The sequence below is a fragment of the Eptesicus fuscus genome, chromosome 20 (assembly GCF_027574615.1).
Source record: "Eptesicus fuscus isolate TK198812 chromosome 20, DD_ASM_mEF_20220401, whole genome shotgun sequence".
Taxonomy (NCBI): Eukaryota; Metazoa; Chordata; class Mammalia; order Chiroptera; family Vespertilionidae; genus Eptesicus; species Eptesicus fuscus.
The window spans coordinates 39,875,941-39,896,752 of NC_072492.1; the positions used below are offsets into that span (position 1 = coordinate 39,875,941).

Sequence of the window (20,812 nt, forward strand, 5' to 3'; positions counted from 1 at the left end):
ACCAACACCTGGGCTGCCTCTTCTCCCTGCCCCACACCACGGAGTCCAAGCTGGGGGCTTGGAGGGCTCCAGAGGGATGGGGAATTGGGGAGCACAGGCCTGCCCCCACCTTGTAGAGAGAGGGCACTTGGGGAAATTTGGAGAGGGAGTGAATTCAGAGCTCAGCATTTTCCTCTTTCTGTTTTTCTTCTTGAGGAATTTTTTTTCCCCCTAAGTGCTGATGACTTTACCATTTCTTGGACGTGGGGGAAGCAGACGTTGGCTTTTGCTCCCCCCACTCCAAATGCCGGACAAAGTCTTACATTCCACAAGAAGCCAGAGCTTCAGAGTTTCCTAAAGATGAGGTGGCGTCTCCTCCCCTCTCCAGCCCCAGTTCCCTCCCCCTTCCCTCTCCCCAGTCTCAAGCCCTCAGTCCTGGCCAAGGAGGCCCAGCCAGGCTGGGAGGAGACCCCAAGCACATTCTTCCTCTCGCTGTCATGCTGCAGAAATTAAAGACACATCTTCGGGCTGGGCACCCGCCAAGCGTTTCAAGTCAGAAAGTGGCAGAGAAGGCCCTGGGCCTCAGCTCTGTGCCACGTGTAAAGGATGCTCAGAAACCCTCTGCCCGGAGCCCCTGGGATGGGAGTCTGACATTGGACCGTGGGGCGGTGGCTGTCACATGCACCCACACCCCCAGGGGCCCCTGAACACTCTTCAGAACTCCAGACCCACGAGGTAGCAACTTCCAAGCCTCATCTCTGAGGCTTCATCTTTTTTTAAAGCCTGGACAGGGAGCACGTGGGGAGGGGGCTGTAGGCACCAGTCCTTCCGGCTGAGAAAACTCAGCAAGCAGGGAGGTGGCCAGGTAACACCAGCTCTCACCCCAAGCCTGTGACACCCTGCCCCAGATGACCAGTCTAAAGGGTTGACCTTTCTGAGGAATGAGACCTTCACGCTCGGTTGGGGGGCACCCCTTGTCCACCTCCCACACTGGAGGTTAAAGGAACTGCCATCTCAGCACCTCGGCCCCCTGGTCCTGCCCTGTAGTCGCTGGCACTAGGCGGGGGCAGATCCTGGGCCACAAGCGGGTGCCACATGGTGGGGATAATTGATGAAGGCCCAGCCCTCCATCGCTGTCTCCAGCCGGCCTCGCTGGAAACTCTATATTTTCCCTTTAATTATAGCCCCTGCAGTCCCTCCACAGCCCCACCCGCACCGCTCATCCTGGCTGCCCACGGCCTACGTGGCTCCCTCCCCTTCTCTTCCCTTGGTCTTTTTTTCCCCTTTGCCTTCGTTGCACAAAACCAGCTGGGGGAGGGCGTGGAAAGGGGCGGGGGGGGGGGGGAAGCAAAGGAATCTTGGATGGTTTGGGGGAGGAGGGACTCCCCGCTTCCACGTTTGCAGCTCTGGAGCGATGGGGGCGGGGAGCTCTGCGGAAAGGATTGGAATTGATGGACATTGCACAGGGACCCCCATTGCCTTCTATTGGGCCCACAGATTTTGGCAGGACCAGGACCTGGATAGGGCTGGGGTTGGGATGGAACACTGTTGGGAGGTTGGGACATGGAGAAGAAAGGACACTGTCTTCCAGAGGTCTCTTCCCCAAATATAGCCTGTTGTTCTTGGGGTCCCCACATCCTCTCGGGGTGCCCAGATGATTCTCTCCTGGTGCGAGAGGCAGAGAGCAATGCCCTAGGGTTTCAGGAAAGAAGTTGAACATGGGAAACCGCCTCTAAAATAAGGTTACTCACCCTCCCCTGCGATTTCATCCCAAACCCCCAAATACAAGTCTCCCCCAGACTCCCAAATTCTCCCATATGCCCCCAGTCCTCAGTCCACGTACAACCAGAGACAGGACTCTGTGCAGCTCCCACAAGGAGCGCCCTGTGTCCAGTGAAGTGGCCTCCCCCCTGCGTTCTCTCCTGCTTCCTGGCCACAGCAGACCCCAACCCAGGACGCTTCTCTAAGCCACCAGTGGTCACAGCCTTCCCCAGTGTAAACTCACCCCCTGGGGTAGAAGGGTCCTAGCAATTGCCCACCCAAACCGTGTTGCCCTATCACTCCACACCAAAGCTTCCTTCTGGAGAGACCACGAAGTCCCATCTCTCACCCAGGGCCTGGGTCTCCCCGCCCCATCTCTCTCAGCCATGCCTGGGGTCTGGGAGCGCGCTTGAGCCTAGGAGCTGCAGGCATGGTAGAAGAATCGACATCCCTGAAAAACCCCTCTCGCCAGCATCCCCCCAAGTATCTGATGCTTCATGTCTATGAAGGCATCTCTAACTTGGTCCCCAAATATTCCTAAGCTCCATCCCCAAGGCACACCAGAAGACACCCCTAAACAGGCACATCTTTTTAATTCTCTGGTTCTCCTGTTTTAGAGGGGTCCCAGCTGGCCTCTTCATACCCATCCCTTCGCTCTGGCCAAGGCTGTCCGGAGGGTGCGTGAGGCATGGCCAGGAGGACCCTCTCCCAATCCCCCCCAAATCCCTCCACCTTTGGAAGGCTCCCCACCCTGCTCTCCAATTCCAGTTCTCCCAGATTGGGGGTCCCAGGAAGGAAGCCGAAGGGGCTCCCCGGCCCACTCTTTAGCCTACACTATATTGAGGACTCAGCCGCACCCCAGCAGTAGCATCTCTGGCCCAGGCTGGCCTGGGGGGCTGGGGAGGCAGAGCTGCGAAGGGGGGAGATGTGCGGTGGACTCCCCTTCTCTTCCCTCCTCCTCCTCCTCCTCCTCCTCTCCGTTCCAACTCCCAAATTGGGGGCCGGGCCAGGCAGCTGTGATTGGCTGGGGGACGGGCGGCCGGCTCCCCCTCTCCTAGGGGCCGGGTTCCTCCCCACTCGCCATCGGGATGGTATAAAAGGGGCCCTGGCCACTGGTCGGAGCAGACGGGAGTTTCTCCTCCGGGTCGGAGCAGGAGGCACGCGGACTGTGAGGCCACGCATGAGCGGACGCTAACCCCCACCCCAGCCGCAAAGAGTCTACATGTCTAGGGTCTAGACATGTTCAGCTTTGTGGACCTCCGGCTCCTGCTCCTCTTAGCGGCCACCGCCCTCCTGACGCACGGCCAAGAGGAGGGCCAAGAAGAAGACAGTAAGTCCCAAGCTTGGGAGGGTTCGGGGCTACTTGGTGTCGCAGTCTGCGCCCGGTCCCGGGAGTCCGCCACTTAAACGGAGACTCGGGGTGCTCCGGGGACTCGGTGATGGGAGGGAGATGCTGGGGGCGCTTCTTTGGCACCCTGGGAGGGGAGGGAACGCACCCTGGGCGGGGAGGGCGGAGATGAACGCCCTCGGGAGCGGGAGTGGAGGATGGAGCGCTGCTTGCGTTGGTGCAGGCGGGGGTCCTGAGCGCGCACGGTGGAGTCCAACCGGGGAAAAGGGGGTCTGGGCGCGGGACGCGGGGAAAGTACGTCGAAGATGGGATGGGGGCGCCGAGCTAGGCTTTTGGAGCCCAAGATGTAAAAACCATCAGGGAGGCTGTGGGATGATTCATAAGGAAAGATTGTTTGCCCTCTGCAGGCTAGACAGTGCTGCTGGGGCAGCGGGGGTGCTGGGCCGAGGGGGGAGGGGGCGCAGGGAGTGGGCGGGTTGGCGGATGAGAAACTTTGGAGAGCACCGGGCAGGGCGGGGGTCCTTGCGCCCTCTGCTGATCAATATTGAGAACCGTTCCCCCCTGTCCCGCGCTTCGCCCCCCCGCGCAGGAGCTGGAGCGGGAAGTGGGGGTTGTTGCGGAGTGCGAACCCCACCTCTAGACCTAGAAAATAAACTGGACGTGGAGTGGCCCCTGACTCCAAAAGAAGTGTCCAACCCAGGGAAATTGGTTAGCGTTGCCCGCCACCTAGTGGCTGTCTGGGTAGACGCCGGTGCGGTGGCCTGGTTAACGGCCTTGCTACTTGCGGACTTTTTGGTTCTTTGGCTACGGAGTGACCCAGAGGCGCTGGCTGGCTCTGGGAAACGGGGGTTGTCCCAGGGAGAAGGGTTTTGATACGTCTGGGCGCTGGAGGTTAGGGCGTATCCAACTTTGGGGGGTATATTTCAAGTCTCTGGGCGGGACCCCACGCAAACCAGCCCCGCCCCCATCCTCGTAGCCCCTCCCACGCCTTCCCACCTGCCTGGGGAATCGGGAGGAATGGGGGCTGGACCCCCCGTCTCTCCTCCCACCCCCTCCTCCTCCGGTCGCCATCCAGACCACTCCCCACAAGCCTCCCCTCTGGATGTGGCCCCTCCGGTTCCCTCTCTCCTCCCCCTCCCCTCGCCGCCCCCCACCCCAAAGGCTTTTTATTTCACTTGGCCTCGGCGCCAATGGGCTGAGGTTGGAGCTGGAAAGCAGCCCCCGCCTAAAGCTTTGTTTAAATTCCTGAGAACTGGAAAGAGTTACAGCCGCGCTGGCGAGGCGCCGCGGCGCTGTCACTGGCGCTGATGAGGAGCAGATGAGCTTATGCGCTTTTAAGGATTTGGGGAGAGGAGGAGGGGGAGGAGGAGGAGGAGGCGGGACACGGAAAATCTAAATATGTCTCTAAGACGGAGGGGACGGCGGCGAGGGCCGGGATCCCCGGAGCTCTGCGGCGGGGGCTCGGGCGCCGCTGACAGCCCCGCGTCCCCCCTCTCGCCGCCGCAGTCCCACCAGTCACCTGCGTACAGAACGGCATCCGGTACCACGACCGGGAAGTATGGAAACCCGAGGTCTGTCAGATCTGCGTCTGCGACAATGGCAACGTGTTGTGCGATGACGTGATCTGCGAGGACACCAAGAACTGCCCCGGCGCCGTAGCCCCCCCGGGCGAGTGCTGCCCGGTCTGCCCCGACGGCGAGGGTACGGCTCCTCCGGGCCTGGGGATGGGGCTGGGGCTGGGGAGGACGGGGGAGCGGCCCCGGCCCGAGCCTGGGAGGGCTTTGCGGCCGGTGCCCCCGAGCAAACCCTGCCTCTAACCCGAGTCTCTTCTCCCCCTAGTGTCGCCTACGGATCTAGAAACCGCAGGAGTCGAGGTAATCCTCTGCCCTCGGCTGGTGCCACCCCTCCCCTGGCTCCCCTCGGCCCTCCCTCCTCTAACCCAGGTCCTTTTGTTTCCTCTCTCCCAACCCCAAAGGGACCCAAAGGAGACACCGGCCCCCGAGGCCCCAGGGTAAGAAGCGGGGCGCTCTGGGCTGCGGAGGGCGGCAGGTGGGCGTGGCTCCTGGCCTGTGCTCACCCGCCTGCCCTCTCCCGCTCCAGGGACCCGCAGGCCCCCCTGGCCGAGATGGCATCCCCGGACAGCCTGGTCTTCCCGGACCCCCCGGACCCCCTGGACCTCCTGGACCCCCTGGCCTCGGAGGAGTAAGTAGCGGGTGCTCCTCTCCTCCCTCCCCACCCCCGGTTTTTGGTTTGGTTTGGTTTGGGCAGATGGCATTCTTTACATTTTTAAATAATTTCGAACTTAAAAGAAAAGCTTCCAGAACAGTGCCAAGACCTCTCATATACCCTTCTCAGCATGTCCCGTTTGCGTTATCAGTCTCTGTCTCTATATCCATATAATTATGGCTCTTTTTCTTTCTGGACCGTTGGCTTGGGAGTAAGTTGCTGGTAGTATGTCCCTAAGACCATTCTCTTAAAGGCCCACTGCACAATGATTACATTTTGGAAATTTAACATTGTCACAATATATACCTAATACACGGTCCCTATTCAAATTTCACCAATGTCCTATTCTATAGCATTTTTTTTTTTCCAATTCCAGGATCCAATCCAGGATCATGAATTGCATTTTATTGCTATGTCTCTTTAGTTTTCCTTTCATCTGGAACATTCCTCAGGCTTTTTTTATTTTTATTTTTTGTCTTTCATGACACTGAGGTTCTTTGAAGAGCCCATTTGTGTGGTAAACTGTCCCTCAGTTTGGGTTGGTCGGCTGTGTCTTCATGACCAGATTCCACGGATGCATTTTTGGCAGGACTATCTCACACGTGATGTTGTCCTGCTTCGTGCGTCCCATGGGGAGGCACATGATGGCCGTTAGTCCCATTATTGGTGCCGTCTCCTGCCTTTCACCTCATTGTCCCGACCCCACTTTCTCATACACTCTCTTGTGTTTTTTTCCCCCCTAGAACTTTGCTCCCCAAATGTCTTACGGCTATGACGAGAAATCTGGTGGAGGAGTTTCCGTGCCCGGTCCCATGGTGAGCCACCAGGGGGCGTAGAGATGACAGAAGAAGAGCCGATGGGGATCCACACAAGATGGGCCAGTGATGGCATAGGGGGGTGGCAGAGATAACCTATGAGGTCAAGATGGCCACTGGGACCTCAGAGTCCAGAGAGGATGCAAGGCAACTGGGTGGTCCCAAGAGGAACCCATGGGAGACAGCAAGACTACACCCTTGTGGCACTTTCCCACAGCGACGTCATTAGGGCCTCCTTTTCTTCTTCTTTATAGGGTCCTTCTGGTCCTCGTGGTCTCCCTGGCCCCCCTGGCTCACCTGTGAGTATCCAGGGTATCTTCATACACCATCTTGAGCTTTGGGCTTCTAGCGGGAGGATTGGGATGAAGGATTGGGATCTCTTGGTGAGATGGGAAAAGGCTGGCTGGGACCTGCCCTTCTAACCCCACCCCTCTCTCCTTGTCCTCCAGGGTCCCCAAGGTTTCCAAGGCCCCCCTGGTGAGCCTGGCGAGCCTGGAGCTTCAGTAAGTGCCCCCTCCCCAACGTGAACTCTGTGTACAAATACACCTCCCTCTGCAAATACATGGATTCTCCACTCCCATCTGGAGTCTTCCTCACCTCCTTTCCCTTCCTTCTTCCTTATCCTGGTAATTCTAATCCCCTCTCCTCCTATCTCATCTAGGGTCCCATGGGTCCCCGTGGTCCTCCTGGCCCCCCTGGCAAGAACGGAGATGATGTAAGTGGCCACCATGAGAAGACACCATCTGACCCTTACTGCCTCTCTGAGCTAGGACCCTGTACCCCCCCCCCCACCCAGTGCCCCACCGCCTTTGGGGGTAATACCCAGAGAAAAGGGGGGAAATTCGCCCGGATGCACAGGACTGCCCTTCAACAGTGATCTTCACCCTTTGTGGGATGTTTCTCCATTCTCTCCACTGTAAGCAAATCCCACCCCTGCCCCCTCAGGGCAAGTGACTTTCTTAAGCTTAATTGCTCTGGGCACCTCAGGTCTGCTTTCCATGTGATGAGATTAAAACGCTGGTGACAGAAATAAACAGAAATTCCTTTGGAGGGAAATAAAATTCACCAGACAAGCGTTTCATGGTAGATTTAAATTGCACTCTACTTTCAAAGATAAGGCTCTGCGCCCCTAAGCCTGACCTTCAACAACCCCAAGAAGAGTCAGACCCTCCACACGTTTCCAGCCCAGGGACGTGGGCATGAAGGCCTTTTCTCTCCCTCTCAGGGTGAAGCTGGAAAGCCTGGTCGTCCTGGCGAGCGTGGGCCTCCTGGACCTCAGGTGAGCAAGACAGAGTGGCCAGCCCCCGGCTCTTCTGTATTTGGGCTTCATCTGGGCTCTGTGTCCAGGGTGATGGTGTCTTCTAACGGCCCTGCCTTTCTTTTCTTTTCCTGCCAGGGTGCTCGGGGATTGCCCGGAACAGCTGGTCTCCCTGGAATGAAGGGACACAGAGTGAGTCCCCTATGAGTCATCTAAGCTCCCAAAGTCCCAGCATCCCACCATTCCAACCCCTTCCCCCAGGGCCCCTGGTGTGTGTCGTGATGGGAGGCAGCTACAGAAGTCCCAAGGGACAGAGAGTAGACATCCAAAAGAACTTACACCCATTGGGAAAGACATTCTGATAAGGGGATTGGATGAGGTCTTGGGCCAGTTGGGTTGAGTCTAGCTCAGAGACAGGGTGATGTCTGTGCCGAGCTCCTGAGGCTCCTTCTCAGGTCTGGGTGGGTGTCACGGTGACCCGCCCCCTCCACAGAGTCTTACCCGCCCCCTCCTCTCTATCTTAGGGTTTCAGTGGTTTGGATGGTGCCAAGGGAGATGCTGGTCCTGCTGGTCCCAAGGTAAGAGGCTGTCTGAGTGTCCTGGTCCTCCACCTCCCGCCCAGTCCCACCCTGAGCAAATGCCTAATTCTGTTCTCTGCTCCATAGGGTGAGCCTGGTAGCCCTGGTGAAAATGGAGTTCCTGGTCAGATGGTGAGTGTGTCCAGTTCTGAGAGGGAGCGGGGTGCATGGGGCACAATGGGAGCTTGAGGGAAATGGGTGTGCCTTCCATCTCACTTGGTTTTTCTTGGTTTTGTTGCCAGGGCCCCCGTGGTCTGCCTGGTGAGAGAGGTCGCCCTGGAGCCCCTGGCCCTGCTGTAAGTACTCCTGGTCCCTTGGGGAGGGGGGGTCCCTGGGCTCTGGAAGGAGTCCCCCAGGAGCTATAAGGACCGGCTAATGCTCAGTGGATGTAACCGAGGCTTCCTCCCTCTCCTACAGGGTGCTCGTGGAAATGATGGTGCTACTGGTGCTGCTGGACCCCCTGTAAGTGTGGCCCCTAGACCTCAATGCCTGGGAGTGGGCAGGGTCTCAGTGTGAGCTCTTGGGGATAGCACTGGAGATGGGCCATGCTGGTCTGGACCCCAAGACCTCTTCTGCCCCAGGGCGTGACTTGCAGCTGCCACTTTCCTTCTTGCTAACATCTCCTTTCCACTCACAGGGTCCCACTGGTCCTGCTGGTCCTCCTGGATTCCCTGGTGCTGTTGGTGCTAAGGTGAGACCCCTGCCCTCCCCTGAGCATAGCTCCCATGGGCCAAGGTGTCTCCTTGCTCCCCAAACCAGAGGGACCCAGCGTGGCAAGAGAGAAGTCCATTCCCCAACACCTTTGTCCTGGGGTCCCTTTCTCTGATCTTGGAGTCCTGACTCTTGGTCTCCTGTCCCTACCCTTAACCCCCCACCCCCCGCCCCCCCCCCTTCCAAAGGTGAGGTTGGGCTGCAGGGTGGCTCCTGACATGTCCTTTCTTCCCATCCAGGGTGAAGCTGGTCCCCAAGGGTCCCGAGGCTCTGAAGGTCCCCAGGGTGTGCGTGGTGAACCCGGCCCCCCTGGCCCTGCTGGTGCTGCTGGCCCTGCTGTAAGTATTGCTTCCTCAGTGCCCCGGGCCCCTCCCCAACGCAGAGTCCTTGACTGTCACTCACCCGCCTCTTTCTGTGCCACAGGGAAACCCTGGTGCTGATGGACAGCCTGGTGCTAAAGGTGCCAACGTAAGTGTCCTGCAGGTTTCAGAGCTGCCCCTGGTGCCCACCCCCCACCTGCCCTGCGCCCTTCACTGGTAGACTCAACTTGTTCTGCCCCCTACAGGGCGCTCCTGGTATTGCTGGTGCTCCTGGCTTCCCTGGTGCCCGAGGCCCCTCTGGACCCCAGGGCCCCAGCGGTGCCCCTGGCCCCAAGGGTAACAGCGTAAGTACTACCCTCTTCCTTCTGCTCCATTCTGCACTGGCTCCGGTGTGACCCTTGTCTGGGGGTCAAGGCCAACTGAGCACCCCAGCTTATGGCTCATCCTCTTCTCTTTCCCACACAGGGTGAACCTGGTGCTCCCGGGAACAAAGGCGACACCGGCGCCAAGGGAGAGCCCGTAAGTCCCCCTGCAGCTCAGCCCGTCCGCCTGGGAGGAGACCCGGGGAGGCCCAGCCTCAGCCAGCTGGGGAGCGGGCACCCGGAGGGCCCCTCACCACAGGCTGTCCCCTCCTCTCTGCTGTCTCCAGGGCCCCACTGGTATTCAAGGACCCCCTGGCCCTGCTGGAGAGGAAGGAAAGCGAGGAGCCCGAGGTGAACCCGGACCTGCCGGCCTGCCCGGACCCCCTGGCGAGCGTGTAAGAGCCCCCTTCTCTGTCCCCAGGGCCGGCCCGGCGCCCCATGTCTGAGCTCACTGACCTCCTCTCCTCCTGCAGGGCGGACCTGGTAGCCGTGGCTTCCCTGGTGCAGATGGCGTTGCTGGTCCCAAGGTAACCTCTCTTCGTGGCCGGAGGCTGACCTTTACTCCCTTTTTCAGATGTAGTCTCCCCCCCCCCAACACACACACACACAAACACACGCACACATGCACGCGCACATACACACACACACACACACACACGCACACACACACGCTGCCCAGCCCTTGTGCCCCATGCTGTGGCTACAGGCTTCTCTCTCCACACTCGGCCTCACCTTGGCCTGCCCGCCTCCAGCAATGCCCCTCAGAGCCCCCACCTCCCTGGGAGGAAGATGCTGGCCCCTGGGAAGGAGGCCTAGGCCTGAGACCCTAACTGTCCCTGTGACCCCCCAACCAGGGCCCCGCTGGTGAACGTGGCTCTCCCGGCCCTGCTGGCCCCAAAGGCTCTCCTGGTGAAGCTGGTCGCCCCGGTGAAGCTGGTCTGCCTGGTGCCAAGGTGAGACCCCTGCCCTCTGCCCAGCTCGGCCCGGACCCTGCCTGTGCCGTGTTGGCTCTGGGAGGAGGTGCTCTGGAGCAGGACCACGGACCTGCCACCTGGAGAGCCCCCCTCCCCAGCCTCCACTGTCCTCCCCCCACCCCCACCCCGCTCCTCCGCCACCCCTCCCCCGCAGCCCTCACACCTCTCTGCTCCCCCTTAGGGTCTGACTGGCAGCCCTGGCAGCCCTGGTCCTGATGGCAAAACTGGCCCCACTGTAAGTATCACTCCCCCGTGGACCCCCTTCCACCCTTATGACCCCCCACCCCCTGTTCTCACCTCGGCTCTTGTGACTTCCACTCCCAGGGTCCCGCTGGTCAAGATGGCCGCCCCGGACCTCCAGGCCCCCCTGGCGCCCGTGGTCAGGCTGGTGTGATGGGATTCCCTGGACCGAAAGGTGCTGCTGTGAGTATTCAGGGAGGAGCACCTCAGAGCCAGGGACAGGCACACAGGGAGGCGAGGGTCCCGGTTTCTGGGCCCAGCTCTGCCGCTGATGTGCTGTGTGGCCTCAGGCCGCTCACTGCCCCTCTCTGGACCTCAGTCTCCCTATTCACAAAATGAAAGGCCTCTCCTGACACCACTACCACGGCTCTATCCCCAGAAATAAATATTGTTGGTATTTGCCCCCCCTCCAATACACACATGGGGAGGGGGTAGTCCCTTTATATAATAGTTACCCCCAAATCTTGGGGGTTCTTTGAGGTTTGAAAGGAGATATCAGAGGAGATGAAAACCGTTGGCAGCTCAGGTCACCACAGGCCTATGATGGGGAGAAGGAAGGGGAGAGGGAGGAGAGATAAGCGGGAAGGGGCATGTGTCTGAGGGAGAGGCTAAGGGACCAGGAAGGCATTTCCCCAGGGCCGGAGCTGGTGGATAAAAAAAGTCCAAAAAGTCCCTTTAAAAATTCCACTCCAAGGGAACAGGAGGGACCTGGGGAGCCCTGCTCTCCCACTGCAGCCCCTCAACCCCGACTCTTTCCCCCCAGGGAGAACCCGGCAAAGCTGGAGAGCGAGGTGTTCCCGGACCCCCCGGCGCTGTGGTGCGTATCTTACCCTGCCTCCTCGCTGCCCATCGCTAGGGCCCCAGGACCCCCAGCCCCAGGCCCGCCACCTGCCCCTCTTCCTCCAGCCACCTCACCACCCTGAGTTCTTCTTTGCTCTCCCCCCACAGGGTCCTGCTGGCAAAGACGGAGAAGCTGGAGCTCAGGGAGCCCCCGGCCCTGCTGTAAGTGTCCCTGCAGGGAGGCCTGGGCGGGGCGCAGGGGAGCAGCAGAGGGGAGACCCCCTGCCGCTCCTCTCCTGGGCCTTTCTGACCACCTTCTCCCCTGACAGGGCCCTGCTGGTGAGAGAGGTGAACAAGGCCCTGCTGGCTCCCCCGGATTCCAGGTGAGGCCTCACAGCAGCCAGGGGGTTGGGAGCGGGCTGGCAGTTCCCCTTTGTTCTCTTCTGAATTCGAATCCCCTTCTCTCCCCCCCTCCCCCACTTCCCACCTCCAGGGTCTCCCTGGCCCCGCTGGTCCTCCTGGTGAAGCAGGCAAACCCGGTGAACAGGTACGAGGTGGCAGCGGCCAGCCAGGCAGGGATGCAGGGAGGACAGAGGGAGGGGCCGGCCTCCTAGCTCACTAGACACCATCAGCTGGAGGGATAATGGTTAGACACCAGGCAGGACTTCCCACCATGACGGGAGCAGCACAGAGGGAAGCAGGGATGCTGGGACACTCTGTGACTTGCCTTCGACCCAAAGTTGGGGGCGTAGAGAGTAGAGGGGTGATCCCGGTTCAGTGCCACAAAGGCGCTGGTCTCTCATCACAGAGCCCGGGCCACCCCCCCCCCCCCGCCCCGGCAGGGGGGCAGGTGCTTTCTAGGGCTGAGGCCCGTGGCCTTTGCTCACTGTCCCTCCCTCCCTCCCCCTCAGGGTGCTCCTGGAGACCTCGGTGCCCCTGGCCCCTCTGGAGCAAGAGTAAGTAGAGCCTCGGCCACTCCCATCCAGATGCCCCCTGCTGGCTGGCTGTCTCTGGAGCCGCCATCATGGTCCCGCCCTTCCTTTCCTCCTAGGGCGAGAGAGGTTTCCCCGGAGAGCGTGGTGTGCAAGGTCCCCCCGGCCCTGCTGGTCCCCGCGGATCCAACGGTGCCCCTGGCAATGATGGTGCTAAGGTAAGGACAGCACAGGGCCCGGGTCTCACCCCTCCTGCGGCAGGGACACCTAGATGGGAGGGAGGGGTGGGGGAACCCTGCTGGGTGGGGTCCAGGTGCAGCCTGAAGTGCTGGCTGTCAGCCTTTACTCTGAGCTGGTGCCTGTCTCTGGCCTCGAAACCAAGCCTGGGAGATATTAAGAGGGGCTCAAGGCTCTGACGTCATCCTGGAAGCCCAGGCCTCACTCCAGTCCTCTTGGTTGCCACTTAGGGTGATGCTGGTGCCCCTGGAGCCCCCGGTAGCCAGGGTGCCCCTGGCCTTCAGGGAATGCCTGGTGAACGAGGCGCCGCTGGTCTTCCAGGCCCCAAGGGTGACAGAGTAAGTCCCACCCTGGCGGCTCCCCTTCTCCGTCTACCCTGGGTCCCTCGGCCTCTCTCTCCCCGCCCTGCCATCTGCCCCTCTGGCCTTTCTGCTGATGAATCCTCTGTCTGTGGTCCAGGCCCTTCTCTCCCCATGCGTTACCTTGGCAACGAGAGGTGGGGCTTTCTCCTGGATGGGGGGATCCCTTGTTCATTCCTCTACACAAGGCAGGGCCTCCTCCCCTCCGCAAGCACCTTTTCCTCGGAAAAGTTTTGGGTCCTGGGCACAGGGGCAGGACAGAGCTGAGGCGGGGGGGGGGGGGGTCCCAGACACCAGCAAGACACACCAGGCCGCCTCCTTGCTCCACGCCGCAAGTCTCAGGCTGTCCCATGTTTTTAGGGCGATGCTGGTCCCAAAGGTGCTGATGGTGCTCCTGGCAAAGATGGCGTCCGAGGTCTGACTGGTCCCATCGGTCCTCCTGGCCCTGCTGGTGCCCCTGGTGACAAGGTGAGGTGGCTGCCTCCTTACCGTCTTCCCTAAGGCCGCTTTCCCAGCAAGCCTTGGGCATGGCTCTGAGCGGACAGCCCGAAGGCGGGGAAGCTGAAGGACGGGGAGGCTCTGCTGGGGTCGTCTGCCAGGAGTACGCAGGGAGGACCCTGACCCTGAGCCTCCTGTCCCTCCCTCTCAGGGTGAAACTGGTCCTAGCGGCCCTGCTGGTCCCACTGGAGCCCGTGGTGCCCCCGTAAGTACAGAACGAATGCCTCGTCCGTCCGTCCGTGGCCCTTCTCTCCCTCCGCACTGCCCCCAGCCCTTCCTATCCCCCCTCCACCTTTGCCGTCATCCCTGGCCCCTGGAGAATGCTCCTGAGGGCCCCTCCTCCTCGCCTGTCCTTCCAGCGCACCCTCCCCCCGCCCCCCCCCCCACGCCAGGGCATCTCTCCAGTTTGCCTCCTTTTCTTCTAGGGAGACCGTGGTGAGCCTGGTCCCCCTGGCCCTGCTGGCTTTGCCGGCCCCCCTGTGAGTATCAAGACCCCCTTCATTTGTTGTCACCAACTGGGACCGGGGACCTGGGGGCACTGGCTGAAGGGAGAAGCATCGTCCTGAGTCGGGAGGAGGAAGGGGCTGGGGTGTCTCCCATTCAAGCACCTTCCTGCCTGGAGTTGCCGCCCCCGCCCAGCAACTGACGTGTTACACGGACGCATCCCTCCCTTCTCCTCACCAACTCCCTCCCCCTCCTCCAGGGTGCTGATGGCCAACCTGGTGCTAAAGGCGAACCCGGTGATGCTGGTGCTAAAGGCGATGCTGGTCCCGCCGGCCCTGCTGGCCCCGCCGGCCCCCCTGGCCCCATTGTGAGTATCGCGCCCTCGGCCCCGAGCTGCCAGCAGGCCTGGACCCGGGCTGGCCCAGCCCTGACGCCTCCCTGCTCTCCTCCAGGGTAACGTTGGTGCTCCTGGACCCAAAGGCGCCCGCGGCAGCGCTGGTCCCCCTGTGAGTAGCTCATTCCGTGTGTCTGCCGGGCTCCCGGGCTCCGGTTGGAGGTAGGGGCGGCTGGGCCAGGTGAGGTGCTCTCCTCCTCCTGACTTCCTTGTCCTCTCCGGCTAGGGTGCTACTGGTTTCCCTGGTGCTGCTGGCCGCGTGGGTCCCCCCGGCCCCTCTGTGAGTATCCCCGGTGGAGTCTCCGTTGCTGGGAGGGGCGGGGGCGGGGGGGCTGGGGCACAGGCTGGCAGGAGCGTCCTGGGCCTGATGAGGCCTCCGTGATGCTCCGGAACCCGGTGGAGTCTGACAGCCCCCCTTCTCCTCGTCCAGGGAAATGCTGGACCCCCTGGCCCTCCTGGCCCTGCTGGCAAAGAAGGCGGCAAAGGCCCCCGTGGTGAGACCGGCCCCGCTGGGCGTCCCGGTGAAGTTGGTCCCCCTGGCCCCCCTGGCCCTGCTGGCGAGAAAGGATCCCCTGGCTCCGACGGACCTGCTGTAAGTGCGAGCTCCGGAGAGGCCGGGGGTGGGAGAGTGGTCCCTGGCCACGGCAGGGCCCCTCACCGCTGTCTGCCTCCCGCAGGGCTCCCCCGGAACCCCTGGACCTCAAGGCATTGCTGGACAGCGTGGTGTGGTCGGCCTGCCCGGTCAGCGAGGAGAACGAGGCTTCCCCGGTCTTCCTGGCCCCTCTGTGAGTGCCCCCTCACCTTGGGGGACCCCGAGAGGAACTGTCATAGGACTCGGAGGGTGCAGAATGGGAGGGGGAGCCAGCAAAGACGAATGTGCTAGCTGACCAGGGGGCTCTCAGGACCCCCGCCCCATCTCTGGCCTGACTCTTCCTTCTCCCTAAGGGTGAACCTGGCAAACAAGGTCCTTCTGGCTCCAGTGGCGAACGTGGCCCCCCTGGCCCCATGGGCCCCCCTGGATTGGCTGGACCCCCTGGCGAGTCTGGACGTGAGGTAAGCAGTCGCCAGCCCTGTGCGATGCCAGTGCCCTCCGCAGGGCCCCTGGGGCCTTGGCCTGAGCCTCCCTCCCCATGGCCGATGCCGACCTCCCTCCCTCTCCCTGCAGGGATCTCCTGGTGCTGAGGGCTCCCCCGGACGAGATGGATCTCCTGGCCCCAAGGTGAGACGGCTGCGCCCCCCGGGCCACAGCTGCGTCTGCTGCTCCCCCGGCCCCACCGGGCCCCTTCCTCTGGGGCTGACCGGCCTCTGCTCCCCTCCCCTCCCAGGGTGACCGTGGTGAGACCGGCCCTGCTGGACCCCCGGGTGCTCCTGGCGCTCCTGGTGCCCCTGGCCCAGTCGGCCCTGCTGGCAAGAGCGGCGACCGTGGTGAGACTGTAAGTAGCTGGGCTCCCTCCGGCTGCTTCGGGTCAGGCCGGGGACTCCCCGGGTTGCTAGGGTCCTGCAGGCGGACCTCTGACCTCAGCCAGGCGGGGGGAGGACTGGAGATCTTGCAAGGTGGCCAGGCCCCTTGGCTCCCCTGAAAACTGAGCCCCAGCTCAGCCTCGAGGCCCCTCTCCCCACAGTGCCCGTCTCCCCCGAGGGATGGAGTTGTCCCCAGTTAATTGCCCAGCTTACACGGAGCCTGAACTCCATACAGTTTCATCTGGAGCTTGGGAGAGCGGGGCCTAGTGGGGAGGGATGTGAGGAAAGAGGGATCTGGCCAAGGAGTGGTTTCAGCAGCAGCTCGTGCTGGGCCAGCCCTCAGCCGGGGCCTCCCTGGCGGGGATCTAACGCTCTCTCTGCTCTCCCCAGGGTCCTGCTGGTCCTGCTGGCCCCATCGGCCCCGCCGGTGCCCGTGGCCCCACTGTAAGTCCTGCCCCGGCCCTCGTGTCCTCAGAACCCTGTCCAGGTGTGGACAGCACCCCACTCGGTGCTAACGGACCTCCCTCCTGACATCCTGTCTCCCCCACTCTTCTAGGGACCCCAAGGCCCCCGTGGTGACAAGGGTGAGACCGGCGAGCAGGGCGACAGAGGCATCAAGGGTCACCGTGGTTTCTCCGGCCTCCAGGGTCCCCCTGGCCCCCCTGTGAGTACCTCCCCCGGCCCCAGCTGCCATCGAGGCTTCTCTTACCCTCTCCCCAGGCCTCGCTGTGTGATGGGGGAGGGGGCGCACTTTGGCTCAGTTTCCCCCTCTGGGTAGTCACTCACTTCTCCCTAGTGATGACGGGGATCCGAAGATTTATGGGCGTTTCCAAGGCGCTCCTGAGAGGGCGAAGGGTGTATAAAGGAGGCCTGTGGGAGGGGTCTCAGCCCGTAGACTCCCTGAATGATGGGGGTGGGGCAGGTTGCTGGCCGCACTTGACCCACCACGGGCCTGAATCGCCTTTCTGTCTCCTCCAGGGCTCTCCTGGTGAGCAAGGTCCCTCTGGAGCTTCTGGTCCCGCTGGTCCCCGTGTAAGTCTCGCCTTCTATCTCCTCTTCTTGGGCCCCGAGTCCAGGTTCACGTCAGGGCCCTTTGCCTGGGACACAGGTGTTCCTCACCTCTCGGGAGAAGGGTCCAGAGACAGGGGTTGGGGGAAGGGAAGGAAGTCCTAGCCTAGACCGTCTTCCCCAGCCTTCGGCATCCCCCTCCCGCTCCCTCCTCCCCCGGTTTCCTGGCCCGGCGGTGGTGGGAATGAGCAATGATGAGCACCAGGCGGGGAGGGTGGCGGGCTGCTCCCCAGCGTGGGGTGGTCTTGTGCTTCCTGGCAGACTGTCTTTAACCATCGCCCCCTCTGCAGGGTCCCCCCGGCTCTCCCGGTGCCGCTGGCAAAGATGGTCTCAACGGTCTCGCCGGCCCCATCGGACCCCCTGGTCCCCGCGGTCGCACTGGTGATGCTGGTCCTGTTGTACGTATCTCCCCATCCCGTCTGCTCGTGGCCCTCCAGCCCCGAGGCGCTCACGCCCCGGAGAACCCCACTCTCTTCCCTTTCCTTGCAGGGTCCCCCCGGCCCTCCCGGCCCTCCTGGTCCCCCTGGTCCTCCCAGCGGCGGGTTCGACTTCAGCTTCATGCCCCAGCCACCTCAAGAGAAGGCACACGATGGTGGCCGCTACTACCGGGCCGATGATGCCAACGTGGTCCGTGACCGTGACCTCGAGGTGGACACCACCCTCAAGAGCCTGAGCCAGCAGATCGAGAACATCCGGAGCCCCGAAGGCAGCCGCAAGAACCCCGCCCGCACCTGCCGCGACCTCAAGATGTGCCACTCCGACTGGAAGAGCGGTGAGGACCTGCCCGCCCCGCGCCCGGCCTCCTCCTCCTGCCCCGAGGGGCTCCGAGGCCCAGGCGCGCCCCGCCTCCCAGGCCCCCCCTGACTCCGCCTCGCCCCGCCCCATCGCAGGAGAATACTGGATTGACCCCAACCAAGGCTGCAACCTGGACGCCATCAAGGTCTTCTGCAACATGGAGACCGGCGAGACCTGCGTGTACCCCACGCAGCCCACCGTGGCCCAGAAGAACTGGTACGTCAGCAAGAACCCCAAGGAGAAGAAGCACGTCTGGTTCGGCGAGAGCATGACCGGCGGATTCCAGGTGCGTGAGCCGAACCCTGGAGCCACTCTCACCAGATGGGCGGCGGGGGGGCGCAGGAGGGGCGTGAGGGAAGGTCTGGGTGCTCTGGGCCTCTGCTGGGTGTGACGGACAGAGCCAGGGGGAGAAGCCGGCTCTCCGAGGACTCCAGGGACGGGGCCAGGACTAGAGGCTCTTGTGATCTCCCCCGTAAGGCTGGCTCAGACAGAGGGTGCCCGGGGGGAGATCACGATGCTCTCCGAGGACTCCAGGGACGGGGCCAGGACTAGAGGCTCCAGGACGGCCGCTCACTCTTCGCCCTCCCTGCCTCTTGCAGTTCGAGTACGGCGGCCAGGACTCCGACCCCGCCGACGTGGCCATCCAGCTGACCTTCCTGCGCCTGATGTCCACCGAGGCCTCCCAGAACCTCACCTACCACTGCAAGAACAGCGTGGCCTACCTGGACCAGCAGACAGGCAACCTCAAGAAGTCCCTGCTCCTCCAGGGCTCCAACGAGATCGAGCTCCGGTCCGAGGGCAACAGCCGCTTCACCTACACTGTCACCTACGACGGCTGCACGGTGAGTGCCCGGGTCCCCGGGCAGGGCCCCTCTCTGGGCCACGGCTTCCCAGGCAGGCCCTCGTTCTCCTCCCCCTCACTCTCACTCCCGCCCGGTGACGCCCCTCTCCCGTTGTCTCCCCTCCGCCCAGAGTCACACCGGAGCCTGGGGCAAGACAGTGATCGAATACAAAACCACCAAGACCTCCCGCCTGCCCATCATCGATGTGGCCCCCTTGGACATTGGCGCCCCAGACCAGGAATTCGGCATGAACGTTGGCCCTGTCTGCTTCCTGTAAACTCCCTCCACTCTAACCTGGCTCCCTCCCACCCAACCCATTGGCCCCTGACCTTGGAAACAGACAAACAACCCAAACTGAACCCCCCCAAAAAAAAGTCAAAAATGGGAACCAATTTCACATGGACTTTGGAAAATTTTTTTTTCCTTTGCATTCATCTCTCCAACTTAGTTTTTATCTTTGACCAACTGAACATGACCAAAAAACCAAAACCACATTCAACCTTACCAAAACCAAAAATAAAAAAAAAAGAATAAATAAATAACTTTTTAAAAAAGGAAGCTTGGTCCACTTGCTTGAAGACCCATGTGGGGATAAGTCCTTTTCTGCCCGTTGGGCTTATGATACCCCAACGCTGCCCTTTCTGCTCCTTTCTCCAAGCCTTCTTGGGGCCTCCCCTCTACTGCTCCCCAAATCTAAGTCTCCCCAAAAGACATAGGAAACCATGCATTGTCTGCCCAGCAACCAAAGGCAATGCTGAAACACCCGAGTGGCCCTCCCTCACCCCGCACCCCCAAGCCCTGGGGGAACCCGGGGTTCTCAGAACTGCCAAAGAAGCTTCGCCATCTGGCGTCCCCTGGCCTCGGCCACGTTCCCCTCTTCGTTTTTGAGGAGGGCATGCCGGGGGGGCCCCAGGCCCTGCATCGCCTGGTGTGGAGGAAAGTCAGGAGGGGCCGCCGCAGCGGGCTGATGAGAGAGACTGCTCCGCTCCTTGTGTGACTGTGTTGCTGAAAGACTACCTCTCTCTGTGTCACCGGGGCAACCGTGTGGGGGCGGGACGGGGGCAGGATGGAAGGGGCTCCCCATTTTATACCAAAGGTGCTACATCTCTGTGATGGGGTGGGGTGGCGAGGGGGTCACTGGTGCTATAGAAGTGGAGACGCCCCCACCCCTACCACCAGGCCAGCCAATGTTCCTTTTTGTTCCAAGTCCTTTGAATTCTTTGGTGTTTTTTTCTCATGGATGGAGATGCATGTGAATTTTCTTAAGGTGCTATTTACCACGGGGAGAGAGTGTGCCACTCACTCCTCACCCTCTCTCCCCACCCCCCTCGCCTGCTGGGGCCTCTCTCTCCAGACCTCTCTTCTCTGAAACCCCCTCCTCCTCAGCTCCTCCCCTCCTCACACCTCTCCTAGTCTGTCCTTCATCCTCTCTCCTGGGTTTCAGAGCACAAATTTCCCAAAGCACAAAGCAGTTTTCCCCCTGGGGTGGGAGGAAGCAAGAGACTCTGTACCTATTTTGTATGTGTATAATAATTTGAGATGTTTTTAATTATTTTGATTGCTGGAATAAAGCATGTGGAAATGACCCAAACATATGTGCAGTGGCCTCCTAATTTCCTTCCTTGGGGTCGGGGGTGGGGAGGGAGATTTGAGGTGGGGGGTGGGCTCTCCCTTCCTTTTCTTGCCCATTTCGTCCCCACCTCCCCACTCCCCACCCCCCACCCCCGCCGCCTTCCCCGTCCCCATCTAGCACCCTCCTTGGTCCGTCTTCTTCCCTCTTACCGTTCATATACCTTAACCATCTTCTTCCCTTTCTCATGTAAGCTTCCTTACACGTCTCCCCAAAACCCTCTTCCCCCTTATAGTACATGCAGGCAACCCACATGTGCAGCAACACACACATACACACACACACACACACACACACACGACTCCCTCCAGAGCCTCACGCCCACTTTCCCATCAAAGCCATCCATTCTGCTGCCCTCTCCACTGCTGTGGGCACCCTGCAGGGTTGGGGGGCACTGGGTGATGGAGGTGGGACTGGTGAGGGTACCTAGAAGCCCTCAGGAAGGCCTCTCCCTGGGCCAACATGGAGGGGCATGTGGCCCCCTCCCGCCTTGCCCTCTCTGAGCTCCTCCAAAGGGCAACAAGCAGCACAGCACATGAGGGGGTGCCTGAGCCTGCGCAGAGGCTGTGAGGAGGCCTGGGAGGAGCGGGGAGCCTGGCCAGGGACTGGGAGAACTGCAGTCGAGGCACTTGCAGGATGCCACCCGGAAGGTGACAGGCCCTAACCGTGCTGAGCATGGACTGGATCCCTCTTGGCCTTCAAAGTCCCCAAGACATGAGACCCCCTGGGTGTGGGGTGGCCTGGACAGGTCATTTTGCCCAGCCCCTGCCTATTCCTTATCCTTTTAAAACCCTTGCCTC

The 20,812-nt window shown here is 61.5% G+C and overlaps 1 protein-coding gene and 1 long non-coding RNA gene across 2 annotated transcripts; one reads left to right on the forward strand and one right to left on the reverse strand.

Annotated features, from left to right (window-relative positions):
- Nucleotides 1-2,974: 2,974 nt before the first annotated feature.
- COL1A1 (collagen type I alpha 1 chain) lies at nucleotides 2,975-19,973 on the forward strand. Its single transcript, XM_008153706.3, has 51 exons — nucleotides 2,975-3,070; nucleotides 4,595-4,789; nucleotides 4,928-4,962; nucleotides 5,064-5,099; nucleotides 5,189-5,290; nucleotides 6,058-6,129; nucleotides 6,384-6,428; nucleotides 6,579-6,632; nucleotides 6,791-6,844; nucleotides 7,355-7,408; nucleotides 7,526-7,579; nucleotides 7,912-7,965; nucleotides 8,053-8,097; nucleotides 8,208-8,261; nucleotides 8,383-8,427; nucleotides 8,603-8,656; nucleotides 8,916-9,014; nucleotides 9,100-9,144; nucleotides 9,242-9,340; nucleotides 9,462-9,515; nucleotides 9,646-9,753; nucleotides 9,832-9,885; nucleotides 10,213-10,311; nucleotides 10,514-10,567; nucleotides 10,657-10,755; nucleotides 11,336-11,389; nucleotides 11,521-11,574; nucleotides 11,682-11,735; nucleotides 11,846-11,899; nucleotides 12,264-12,308; nucleotides 12,404-12,502; nucleotides 12,752-12,859; nucleotides 13,241-13,348; nucleotides 13,530-13,583; nucleotides 13,804-13,857; nucleotides 14,082-14,189; nucleotides 14,275-14,328; nucleotides 14,443-14,496; nucleotides 14,647-14,808; nucleotides 14,894-15,001; nucleotides 15,162-15,269; nucleotides 15,382-15,435; nucleotides 15,542-15,649; nucleotides 16,068-16,121; nucleotides 16,234-16,341; nucleotides 16,656-16,709; nucleotides 17,036-17,143; nucleotides 17,235-17,517; nucleotides 17,636-17,826; nucleotides 18,140-18,382; nucleotides 18,513-19,973. Exons 1-51 carry the CDS (start codon nucleotides 2,980-2,982, stop codon nucleotides 18,657-18,659), a joined length of 4,383 nt encoding a protein of 1,460 aa, XP_008151928.2. The 5' UTR covers nucleotides 2,975-2,979; the 3' UTR covers nucleotides 18,660-19,973.
- On the reverse strand, nucleotides 9,380-11,570 carry LOC129147355 (uncharacterized). Its single transcript, XR_008554736.1, has 4 exons — nucleotides 11,488-11,570; nucleotides 11,028-11,110; nucleotides 10,630-10,735; nucleotides 9,380-9,468 (listed from the first exon to the last, which is right to left on the reverse strand). It is a non-coding gene; the product is annotated as an uncharacterized LOC129147355 (long non-coding RNA).
- Nucleotides 19,974-20,812: the final 839 nt, after the last annotated feature.